This window comes from Microcebus murinus, chromosome 1 (assembly GCF_040939455.1).
Source record: "Microcebus murinus isolate Inina chromosome 1, M.murinus_Inina_mat1.0, whole genome shotgun sequence".
NCBI lineage: Eukaryota > Metazoa > Chordata > Mammalia > Primates > Cheirogaleidae > Microcebus > Microcebus murinus.
The window spans coordinates 5,885,600-5,898,294 of record NC_134104.1 but is presented as its reverse complement, the minus strand read 5'-3'; the positions used below and the strand labels follow the sequence as shown (position 1 = coordinate 5,898,294).

The 12,695-nt window shown below is 34.1% G+C and overlaps 1 protein-coding gene across 2 annotated transcripts in view; it reads right to left on the bottom strand.

Annotated features, from left to right (window-relative positions):
* BRWD1 (bromodomain and WD repeat domain containing 1) overlaps nt 1–12,695 on the bottom strand; it is a 127,561-nt gene that overhangs the window by 92,073 nt on the left and 22,793 nt on the right. For both annotated transcript variants that reach the window (XM_076000182.1, XM_076000184.1), the window contains exons 9-15: nt 12,331–12,431; nt 10,674–10,744; nt 9,369–9,469; nt 8,258–8,298; nt 7,174–7,272; nt 3,628–3,778; nt 3,181–3,315 (exon numbers count right to left, since the gene is read on the bottom strand). In XM_076000182.1, the coding sequence (XP_075856297.1) occupies nt 3,181–3,315; nt 3,628–3,778; nt 7,174–7,272; nt 8,258–8,298; nt 9,369–9,469; nt 10,674–10,744; nt 12,331–12,431 (699 nt within the window). The remainder of the gene's footprint in view (nt 1–3,180; nt 3,316–3,627; nt 3,779–7,173; nt 7,273–8,257; nt 8,299–9,368; nt 9,470–10,673; nt 10,745–12,330; nt 12,432–12,695) is intronic.

Genomic DNA, 12,695 nt, shown 5'->3' with positions numbered 1-12,695 from the left:
CCAATTGATCATTAAAACATGGGAATACAGACTTATCCACATGGTCCTTCCAGGAGCCACTTCTGCTGTACCTGCACCATTGTACCACTTTGCACTCCTGGCCTAAGGCCTCCAGTCATAATAAAGCAGAGGCAGGTGGGGAGGGGGTAGCAAGAGACCAAAGCTGGCAAGCTGAAGATCATACATCATCCATGTGGACCTAACTCCAACGACAGCTTTTCTAAGGATACTTGCTAAGAACAACATTCACCCAAGTGGACAATCCTATCTAAGCAAAGCAAGCCAGACTTGGGTTTTTACCTGAAGTTTGAAGAGTCCTATACAATGATTCCTGACAAAATGCAACCTGCAACTGTGCCTGGAGAACAATTCAATGTCACATTAAAGTTTATTATTTAGAAAATACTGTTTCTGTTAGTAATTGACAATCCTGTGTAGTATGTTTAGAAAAAGAGAATTAAAATGCTCTCAGCTGAGCAGTAAAGGTGAGGAGAACTCAGTAAACAAGGCCAATTTTTGGTGTCTGACTGGAAATAAGATCATTATTGCCCACTTGAGACTTTTTTTCAGATTATTCTTTGGCTTAGAGGTTGTTCACCTTACATTCTGCTTAAAGCCTAAATTAAGGTGGTTCTTTGTTTTGGTAAGTTAAATTCAGGATGTAATATTCTTACTGAGTTTTAAAGGATAGTTAAGGTAATGGATGTTTCCTATAAATTTTATGACCATAGAAAAATTATACAATATTCATTTCTTTTCCCAATAAATTGAATACACACAGATGCAGCTTTCAGAGATGGCTACTTAAGTATTTGTAGCTTGGTGATGGCTAAACAAAATGTTTTAGAGTGCATCTAATCTTAATAAATATTTTAAACGGTTAAAAAACTGTCCAGAATGAACATATTAAAAATTTTAAGGTTAAAAAAACACACATATGAACAACATGGATTAGGATGGTCTTCAATCAAAGGTCTAAGAACCACTCATCTATAGGCTGCTAGTATACTGCCTCAAAAACTAATTACACTTTGAATAGAACGCAATATAAACTGTGAAGAGTTAATTTCACAAAACCTATCTCACATATAAAGCCTTAACAATGTTAAAACTATTTTACACAGTAATTCCTTCAGAATTAACCTAAGGAAATAATCACGCACAAGGATATCTAAAGTGTTATTGCGTGCATATTTTACAAACCACTTAAATAATCAATCATAGGAAATTATATAAGTTACTTTCTTCTGAGACAGGTTGAATTTATACTCAAAAATATATTTGTAAATTCTTTAAAAATATTTAAGTATTTCAAAAAAGGATTTTACATAAAATTAAAAAATCATAAAACTATGTTCAAGGATGCATACTAATAAATATGAAAAGAATGAAGCAATTAGAATATCTTCAATGGATGCAAATATTTGTGGATAAAAAGTTAATGAGCCAAAACAAACAAACAAAAAAAAATAGCAATACACCTTCAGTCCAAAACAAAACAAAAAAAAAAAGTTAATGAGAAACAAAATATTTATAGTCTAAAAAGAGCTACTGAAAATAATAATTTAAAAGAGAAAAAATACTTACAGTAGAAAGATCTGGCAGAAGCCACCTTAACAAAATATTTAAAATTATCACTACCAATAGTGGGGCAAATAAGTATCGTGTACCTCACAATATGATGGAGGACACAATATCATTTGTTTTACTACACCAAAAAAATGTCAAACGGAATCTATCATCAAGAAATATCAGACAAGCCAGTGGCGGTGGCTTATACCTGTAATCCCAGCACTTTGGGAGGCCAAAGTGGGAGAACTGCTTGAGGCCAGGAGGTTGAGACCAGACTGAGCAACACAGCAAGATCTATATCTACAAAAATCAAAAAAAATTAGCTGAGTGTCGTGGGGAGCACCTTTAGTCCCAGCTACTTGGGAGACTGAGGCAGGAGGATAGCCTGAGCCCAGGAGTTTTGAGATTACAGTGAGCAGTTACAAAGACCTAGGACTGCATCACAACATTCCAGAGCCTGGCCAACAGAGCAAGACCCCATATTGATTAAAAAAAAAAAAAAAAAAAAAAGGAAATATCTGACAAAACAGAGGAACATTCTGTGACATTACTTGCCTATGCTCACCAAAAGTTGATGGGCGGCCAGACATGGTGGCTCACGCCTGTAATCCTAGGATTCTGGAAGGCTGAGGAGTGAGGATTGCTTGAGCTCAAGATTTCAAGACCAGCCTGAGCAAGACAGAGACCCCATCTCTATTAAAAATAGAAAAATTAGCCAGGTGCCATTGTGCACGCCTGTGCCTATAGTCTCAACTATTCAGGAGGCTGTAACAGGAGGATTACTTGAGCCCAGGAAGTTCGAGGTTGCAGTGTGCTATCCTGACGCCACTGCACTCTACCTGGGGCAACAGAGCAAGACTCTGTCTCAAAAAAAAAAAAAAGTTGATGGACAACAAAGGAAAAAATGCCTGAATGCTGTTGACAATTAAAGAAAACTAGAGATACATAATCACTTAATGCAATGAATTAGCTTTAACTGGATCCTGGTCCAAGGAGCAAAATATACCCATAAAGACATCACTGCAACAATTGACAAAATTTAAATATAGATCTGGAATAGACAGCACATTTTATCAATGTTAAATTTGCTGATTAATAACTATAATTGTGGTTATGTAAGAGAAATTCTAAAAATGTATACTAGGATCCTAACTTGGTTCTAAAATATCTATGTGCCAAAAGAAAACTGGCTAAAAAAATCCAATGATGTTTAATCTCTACATCAACCACCCAGGGATGTTTATTGAATAATACTCCATTACTGAATATTATTTTGCTAATCATTATGTTTTATATTTTTATTATTAAATTTCAATAAATTCAAATAGTGACAAAACTGCTTGTATAATTACCATAATTTTGTCAATTTAAGTACACAGCATACCAAACGCTGAACAGCTAACTTTTGAAAAACTTTCCCTCATAAACCAGTTACACAAAACTTTCATTTATGTATGTACACAAAATTATCAGGTATTTATTAGGCTTTGAGTATCCTGATTTATAGAAATACGAACTGTCAAAACATGCAAATCAGTATCTGGCTAAACCTTATAATCCAAATACTCTAATGCAAGCACGCATAAAGAGATACTTCACATCACTTACCATATTAAAATAATGTTTCATCTTGGTGCCTTTTGTAATATCCCATATAAATATGCTGCCATCATGTCCTGCAGACAACATAATTCTGGAATCAAAGGGATGTGTCTCCAAAACAAATACTTCATCAGCATGTCCCTTTATTCAACAAAGTCATAACATTAAGGAGGGTTTACAATTTAAAACCACATACTATCACAGCATATAAGGTCTTTAAAAAATCTATTAATGACAATAATTTATACATTTTTATATATAAAAATGTCTAGTCATTCAATGATTTAAGTGAAAGAAACTTATTCAGGATATTAATTTCATAGCTTCAAAAATAAGACTGTATGTAGTATACAAAAAATCTGATTTGTCATATCGTATAGAAATTACCTACCTAAGCCAATGATGTTTTCTGGAAGAAAGAAAAAAGAAAAAAAAAAAAAAGAAATTACCTACCAACAAGTTATGAAGAAGTTGTCCAGTATAAGAATTCCATACTTTAAGGACATGATCATTCACAGCTGTAACGACGATGCTATCATTCTGATTCCAAGCTATCATTGTTACTTTGGGTTTCATAAATCTTTCCTCTTCTGAAGATAAGTCCCTAACAAAAAAAATACACGATGTGTGTGCAAACTCATTTGGATGGTAAGCTATACAATGTATATAATATCTCATTACAGATACAAAAATAAAGAAATCCAATTCATGTGCCTATTTCATCAACCCTTTGGAGGGTTCATCACATCTGACCCGTAACAGATTATCTAGAAAAACATCAGGGAAAATCATAAGGGGGAGAGGATAATTTAGAAGCAGTTCAGAGACTGAGGAAGGGCAAATTTTAGGACACCACTGCTGCTTATGAAAGCAAAGCTTTTTCTTCCTACCACTTTTCTATTATTCCCTTCTCCTGACCCCAATCCTATTGCTACCACTTACTTTCAACTGTTTCTTTCCAGAGAATGAAAAAAAATTTTAGGAAAACAAAAAACATGATTCACCTTCATATACCCAATGTTTAGAAAAATACCTGACACACTCAAATTGTTGAACTATAAATAAGACTGTACACATCTGTTTACATAACCTCCCTACACACTATTCCTGTGGGCCACTTGGCAAGAATGGTCTTGGATACACATGTCTGCAATGTTTTGTATGCTTTATAAAACTGATACGCAAAGTTTCTCTGTAAGGCCGGGCGCTGTGGCTCACGCCTGTAATCCTAGCTCTTGGGAGGCCGAGGCGGGCGGATTGCTCAAGGTCAGGAGTTCAAAACCAGCCTGAGCGAGACCCCGTCTCTACTATAAATAGAAAGAAATTAATTGGCCAACGGATATATATATATAAAAAATTAGCCGGGCATGGTGGCGCATGCCTGTAGTCCCAGCTACCCGGGAGGCTGAGGCAGAAGGATCACTCGAGCCCAGGAGTTTGAGGTTGCTGTGAGCTAGGCTGACGCCACGGCACTCACTCTAGCCCGGGCAACAAAGTGAGACTCTGTCTCAAAAAAAAAAAAAAAAAAAGTTTCTCTGTAAACTAGTCAATAGTGAACAGAGGGTAGAGAAAGGCCTAATTGGTTCTGAAATCACATAACACATTTCAAGAAATTGTAAGCATCTAACATTTTAATTAACAAAAAACAGCTATATGTAGTAAGTGCTATATAACAGCTACCAATGGAACATAAAAGAATAATTCCAATAAGATTGGTTGGAGACGGAGCAGGACAGAGAATAATATTAAGAGGTAAAATGGAAAAGGCTAAGACTCCACTCTTCACTTTAAACTAAAAGGCTTTCCTAATTAATAACTCTGAAATTACTAACAGACATATTGCATTTCATCGAGTTTATTAGCCTAGATTAGAGCACTAAAACAAATGTATCTATCAATTCTTACACACAGAAGATTCTGCTTTTCAAGATTCAAAATTAGCTTTTCCCTTTTTTTTTGAGACAGAGTCTCTCACTCTGTTACCCAGGCTACAGTGCAGTGCTGCAATTATAGCTCCCTGCAACCTCAAACTCATGGGCTCAAGTGAGCCTCTTGCTTCAGTTTCCCAAGTAGCTAGGACTACAGTGTACACCAACATATTCAGCAATTTTTTTGTATTTTTGCAGAGACAGAGTCTCACTATTTTGCTCAGGTTGGTCTCAAACTCCTGGCCTCAAGCAATCCTCCTGCCTCAGCCACGCAAAGTGCTAGGATTACACCATACCCAGCTGAAAACAGTAAAACTTTAAATAGAAAAGATTATTACCATCATGCACAAAATTACAGGAAAAGTTCTATGAATAGAGTATGATAACTAAGCAGTTTTGTCAGTCTCACTTTTAAAACTCTTTGTTCATTCTGACATTTCTTCCTATTTAGCCAAATAATTGTTCATAGGTGAATATGACCTCAAATTATCTTCACACCCTTTTCTCCTTATTTCAACTAAACAAGAACAGTATTCATTTTCACAATGAGACATAACATTTTTACGTAATGGTAAAGTTTTTTAAATTTGTTTATACACAAGGATTATCAACTTTCCAGTATATATTTCTCCTCATTCTCTACTACAGATAATTCTACAAAAATATTAAGATCAAATTTATTTTGAAAACTCTGTAAGAATCGTTTGAGCTACAGCAAAGAATATTAAGTCAATTTCTATTACTGAAAACAAAGTAGACATGACTCTCAAAAGACAAAATGTGAAACAACATTTCTCAGAAAAATTGATGCAAAAAAAGTAGAACATTAAACTTTGGAAATAAACTCTAAAGTAAAATTTATGACTTTAGGTTTGTCTTACAGTGTAACTAAAGTATTAACAGTATTTGTGGCCGGGCGCTGTGGCTCACGCCTGTAATCCTAGCTCTTGGGAGGCCGAGGCGGGCGGATTGCTCAAGGTCAGGAGTTCAAAACCAGCCTGAGCAAGAGCGAGACCCCGTCTCTACTATAAACAGAAAGAAATTAATTGGCCAACTGATATATATATAAAAAATTAGCCAGGCATGGTGGCGCATGCCTGTAGTCCCAGCTACCCGGGAGGCTGAGGCAGACGGATCACTCGAGCCCAGGAGTTTGAGGTTGCTGTGAGCTAGGACGCCACGGCACTCACTCTAGCCTGGGCAACAAAGCGAGACTCTGTCTCAAAAAAAAAAAAAAAACAGTATTTGTAACAGGCAAAAGAACACTGAACTGTCTACTCTATGCAAAACAGTTCACTAGACACTTTTATCATATATTTTTAAAATCAAATAGTTTCATTTCTCAGATAATGAAACAAATTAAGAATATTAAATGATGTTCTCAAAACTATATAGCTATGAACAATATAAGTGGTATTTGAGCCAAGGTCTGACTCCAAATTATGTATTCTTTCTACTATCTATACTGCCTCCCAGTATACACAAACCAAAAAAATAACGTGCTACTTATCTCAAAGCAGCTCAAAATACACTTCAAACTTTGGTGGGGTGGGCACTGAGAAAGATGCCTTCAAAACCATTTTACAAGCCAAAATTTTAGCATGCAAAATTCCCATTAGAGCTCAATTTTCTTTTGAAATCTTAACAATAAAATGTGTTTCCTTACTTTATTCTCTGGTATTAGCTCCAAAGTACCTTTTAAAAATGTCAAAAATCCTATCTACAGAAAAGTAAAATTTCCCACTTGACATGAGTTAATTTTGTAATTTTTTTTAATTATAGGTTTTAAATGCAACTACTCCGAAGAAGGTCAATGCTTTGAGCAACAATATTAATAGGATAAGTATATGTTTTTCTCTGCCACATAATTATATTACATAAGGATAACTTCTTTCAGACATATGGGATGTAAGTACTTGTTTATCAATTATGCAGTAGGTAGCCATTCACTTAGACCATAGCACTTCATAACAGGAATATAATCCCCTCAGCAAAATACCCAACGACAAAGAGAGAAAGACAAACACAGAAACCAAGCATCTATGATGCACTTATAATAATCTCAACTTACCCTGAGATTCTGGTAGCCATATCCAATAAAATGCTTCTCCATTCTAACTGCTCAAATCTCCAAATCCGTGCTGTTCCATCTCTGCTACCACTTAGGAACCTTTAAACATTCAGAAAAAGTTCTTATATTCACATACTTGTCACCAAACTCTACAATTAAAATCACACATGCAAAATAATTTTTAATGTAGCTGTCCTGAAAACAGGTGTATCTACAGGTGTAAATTCTAAAGACAAGTAGGTATTTAGGACATATGTGGATAGAAAAAATCTGGTTTGCTATGATTTGCCTGGCCCTATGAAATAAAACACACTTCAAACTCAATCAATAGCTTTGCAAACAACTGAATTTTGAGAAGACAATGTAAAAGAAGTCCCTGGAGAAGGGGAAAAACAGGAAAAATTTTTATTTAATGTTTGGGAAAATAAAAGTTCCATTTAAACAACTTAATTCTTAACACAAATTAATTTATAATCTATTAACAAATTAAGGTGTCAAAAACTACAGTTTAGGAAAGTTACCTGATACAATGGGGACAAGGAATAAAGATATAATTTAAGTAATAATTTGTTGCAGCATACATCACAGTGGTTGATCATGTTTTTAAACTACTCAAACATAGGAAATTTCATCATCATAATTTTTTTTAGTAAATCAGACACCTGGCCAAAGAAAAATTACTTTTGGTCACAGAAGCCTGCAGAAACTACAATTCTAGAAATTTACATTTCATGTGTTTCCCTCCTACCCCAGAGACTTTTCATTCAATTAATATATTTACTACTAAATACCTGGAATATACACAGTAACAGTGTATTATATTATTTTTAAATAATATAGAGTTTATTTTAAATGTTCAACCACGAAAAAATAAATATGTGAGGTGATGAGTATGTTGGTTTGATTTATTCATTCCATAATGTAAACATATAACAAATACACCATTGTAACCCATAAATATATTTAATTATCAATTAAAAGTGAAATAAAATATAAAGAGAAAATAATATATACAAAGTGATATATTAGCCCTACTAATATGTAGCATTTTTATTTGCCTAAAAACACACAAACATACACTTACCGATCACCATTGTTAGAAAATTGGATGCTATCTACTTTATCCTAAAGGGGGCAAAAGCAAATACAAAAGTCATCACCTTTACAAATTCGTATGGTTTATAAATTTAAAACAAAAAACAGTATTAGTGCTAGAAGCACATGTGCTTTAGCAAGCAAGATCTGCACTTGGGTTGCTTAGCACTGTCAATCAACATGTTTTGTAGTTTTAATTGCAAAGACTCTCAACTATGAACCTAAAAAGATTACTTAAGATACAGCTCTCTATTCAAAGATAGGTAACATCCATTAGAAAAAAAAGCCTTGTTTCTAAAATTAAAGCTGTATTTATAGTTACATCTATTTAAAATGCGTTGTGTGAAAAGGAAATGTGTGCAAAGTGATCAAAATATAAAGATCTTAAAGCAGCTGAAAACAAGCATTTTCATTTGATGATTATTTCTGTACAAAAAAGTATTTTAAATGATTTGAATCTATGTTTATCAAATAACTTCTGGATCTGCACTGGCTTCCCTAAAACTCCCTATAGAGGAAAAGATGATCTGACCCCTGACGAATATTCCAGAATACTGAGAGTTATCTATCTTACTATACATTAATAAAACAGCATTCTTATTTCATAAGCTTGGTTAGGATAAGTAGGCCCACCTGAAACTAACCCACCAACATCAACTGTCATAATCAAGATTTTAGACTTAAAGCTATTAAAAAATAACCACTATAAAATATTAACACTCTCAAGATATTATTCTGAATTGTCAATGAAATCCCTCCCCTTTAAATGCAATTCCTCCTATGCTTAAGTTAAAATTAAAATAGAATTAACAAAAACCATATTGCACCTAGACATTTTCATTTTATAAATATACAAAACTCTTAATTTTAACATTTTAACTATTGAATTCAGCAAAAATTTAAAAGACCATCACAATCAACTCAGAAATGCAATGATTTAAAATTTCAAAATATAATAAAACCATATCAAAACATCTTTTAAAATTCATCTAACAGAAAAATGAAAAATAAAATTAGAACCAATAACAATTCCCCTTAGCAATAATAATAGGTAAAGTATTAATAAACAATCTACAAATTTTAAAAACGTGGATGCTTACAGTGTGGCTTTCAAGTTCTGCGATCTTTTCAGGTGCTTCAAAACCCAAAAAGTACATTCTGATTACATGATCAGTACTACCTGTGGCTAAAAACATACCACCTGAAATAAAAATGTTAAAGTTTAAACATCCAGTTTACAACAAACATATGAACAAATCAAATTTCTATATATATATATTTTTTTTTGAGACAGACAGAGTCTCGCTTTGTTGCCCAGGCTAGAGTGAGTGCTGTGGCATCAGCCTAGCTCACAGCAACCTCAAACTCCTGGGCTCAAGCAATCCTACTGCCTCAGCCTCCCAAGTGGCTGGGACTACAGGCATGCGCCACCATGCCCGGCTCATTTTTTCTATATATATTAGTTGGTCAATTAATTTCTTTCTATTTATAGTAGAGATGAGGTCTCGCTCTTGCTCAGGCTGGTTTCGAACTCATGACCTCGAGCAATCCACCCGCCTCGGCCTCCCAGAGAGCTAGGATTATTAGGCATGAGCCACCGCGCCCAGCCTCTATATAAAAATATAGAAAAAATAAGATCCCTTATTCCAAAACTAAGTTTATGTCCAAAGATCAATGTTCTAACTTACTATATAGCTTATAAAACTATATTTGCAGCTTTAATAAAAAAATTAATTCAACCTGGAAATGTTCACAATCTCCCTCTATATTAAGAATGGCAAGGTAAGTGTCACTTAAGTGCCAGTGCTCAAAAAAATACTTTAGCAAAAGGGATTCTGCTTTCTAAAGAACTTTACATACCTAACGCTAGCTATAAAAAATAAAATACTCTCGTTGAAGTTTTCAGACTTTTATGGTGGAAAAGTTTTTGACCTATGCTAAAGAAAGAAAGGTTACTACACAAGTTCAGTGAAAATAAAAAGGATGACAATAAAAAATGTCTGCAAAAAGAAGAAAGAAGGGAGAATAATTTCACTAAGATAATACATGTGGAAAGCAAATTTAAACTACCAAAAATAAGCAGTTTAGCCTGTTAAAAGGAAATCACAGCTTTGGAACATACACATGGGGCACATGCCATAGAAATTGCTCATGTAGACCTCTTAAGTCTCCTTTTTGCCAGCTATCTCTTACATCACTAACTTTGATTACTGTTAGGAATCAGAGAAAGGCAGAATCAAAGACAGAAAGAAAAAGGCTAACTAAATGAACATAATGTATAAACCTAATGATATGAACATCAGAAGTAATTTATCACCTATCTAATAAAGGTTCTTAGCAATAAAGTGGTCATTTAATAAATGTTAAAATAAAACTAAGAAAAAATTTATTAAAGAAGTTCTTACCAACACTAAAAGAAGAACAAAGCATTTGAACGCCTGGCCTAGGCTTTTCAGTAAACTTCAGGGGACGCGGACTTGAAAAAAAGAAGATGTTGCTTTAAAATACATTTGTTTACCACATTAACACAGTTTACAATATTGGTTTTAATCTAGCATATTTAAATATTATTATCTTTTTTTTTCTTAAGATATGGGTAGGGCATTGCTATATTGCCCAGGCTACACTCAAAGTCCTGGACTCAAGGAATCCTCCTACCTCAGCTTCCCGAGTAGTTGGGGACCACAGGCATGCCATGCCTGGCTACACCTTATTGTATACCAAATTATTTCCACATATGCTATTATGTCTGAATGGATTTTAGAAAACACTATCCAATCCCAATCTTCATGCCAATCCTACTACACAGAAAGCACAGGCCTACTAACCCCATTCTTTTGAGTGAGGTAACTAAAGCTCAGAGTCTAAGTGAACCTAAGAACAAGGTTGCAGAGCAGGATATAGAATTACCAGTGATTATAGCACTGTCCAACAGAAATGGAATGTAAGCCACATATGTAACTTTAAATAGTAGCCACATTTTTAAAAAGGATGAAGAGAAAATTAACTTTATTGCATTTAACCTAATATATCCAAAATCCCATATAACATTTAAATTTTTTGTTTTTTTTTTTTTTTTTTTTTTTGAGACAGAGTCTCGCTTTGTTTTCCAGGCTAGAGTGAGTGCCGTGGCATCAGCCTAGCTCACAGCAACCTCAAACTCCTGGGCTCAAGCGATCCTCCTGCCTCAGCCTCCCGAGTAGCTGGGACTACAGGCATGCGCCACCATGCCCGGCTAATTTTTTTATATATATATCAGTTGGCCAATTAATTTCTTTCTATTTATAGTAGAGACGGGGTCTCGCTCTTGCTCAGGCTGGTTTTGAACTCCTGACCTTGAGCAATCCGCCCGCCTCGGCCTCCCAAGAGCTAGGATTACAGGCGTGAGCCACAGCGCCCGGCCAACATTTAAATATTAACACAATTTTAAAGAGATACTTTAGAGTCTTTCTTTCATATTAAATCTTTGAAAATTTCCAGTATATATTTGACACATAATGCAACACAACTCAATTTTCATCAAAAATACTTGATGTACATTCAGATTTCCTAAAACTTACTGTTGAAATTTCATATACTCAAGTTGTTCAAAACATAAAAATTTTTTAATAACTAAATCAAGTATCAATTTTAAAATTTAAATTAACAATTCAGTTCCTCAACTGCACTAGTCATATCTGAAGTGCTCAACAGTCACATGTGGCTAGTGGCTGCCCATATTGGACAGCACAGGTCTATAATCCAGGTCTCAAATGTTCCTGCCTGAATTTCCAATTATATTCCTTACTGTGCATTTCCAACATTTTAAAAAATGTCTCACTTTGATTTCACAAAGCTGCACTAAGATAGAAAAGCTATGCTTCTTTTACCTATCCAACTATCTATATAATAAATTGCAAATAGTCAATAGTCAACATAGCACATATGCTGTATGTAATAAAAATTAAGTTCAAAAATAAAAATGAAACCACAACACATGTCTTTTTAATCAAACCTCATTTCATTAGACTAAATCCTAACTACATTAAAGAAGAAACTTCTTATATAATTAAAGTCACTTACCTAAATTTCAGGGATTCTAAATCCCACTGCCAAAAGCAAACTGTCCCATCAGCGCCAGTGGAAACCATGTATCTCTGAGAGCCTTTGGCCATTGGGCTAAACTAAAAAATAATAATATAGACAATTCAATATCTAGAGCTTCTACTTAAGTTATAGTTTCAGTTTTAGTTTTCCAAAGTTTACTTTAACTGACACTCTAAGAAAATAAAATATAAGAAATCCAAAATATAGATAATACTATAGTGAAAAATCATAACTCTCTATGTTAATTTATATATAATACAATCTCAATAAGACTATTTTCAGAACAAACAAGATTAGCCAGAAAAACTTTCGCAAAGCAAAGATCTAGTCCTATTAGATAT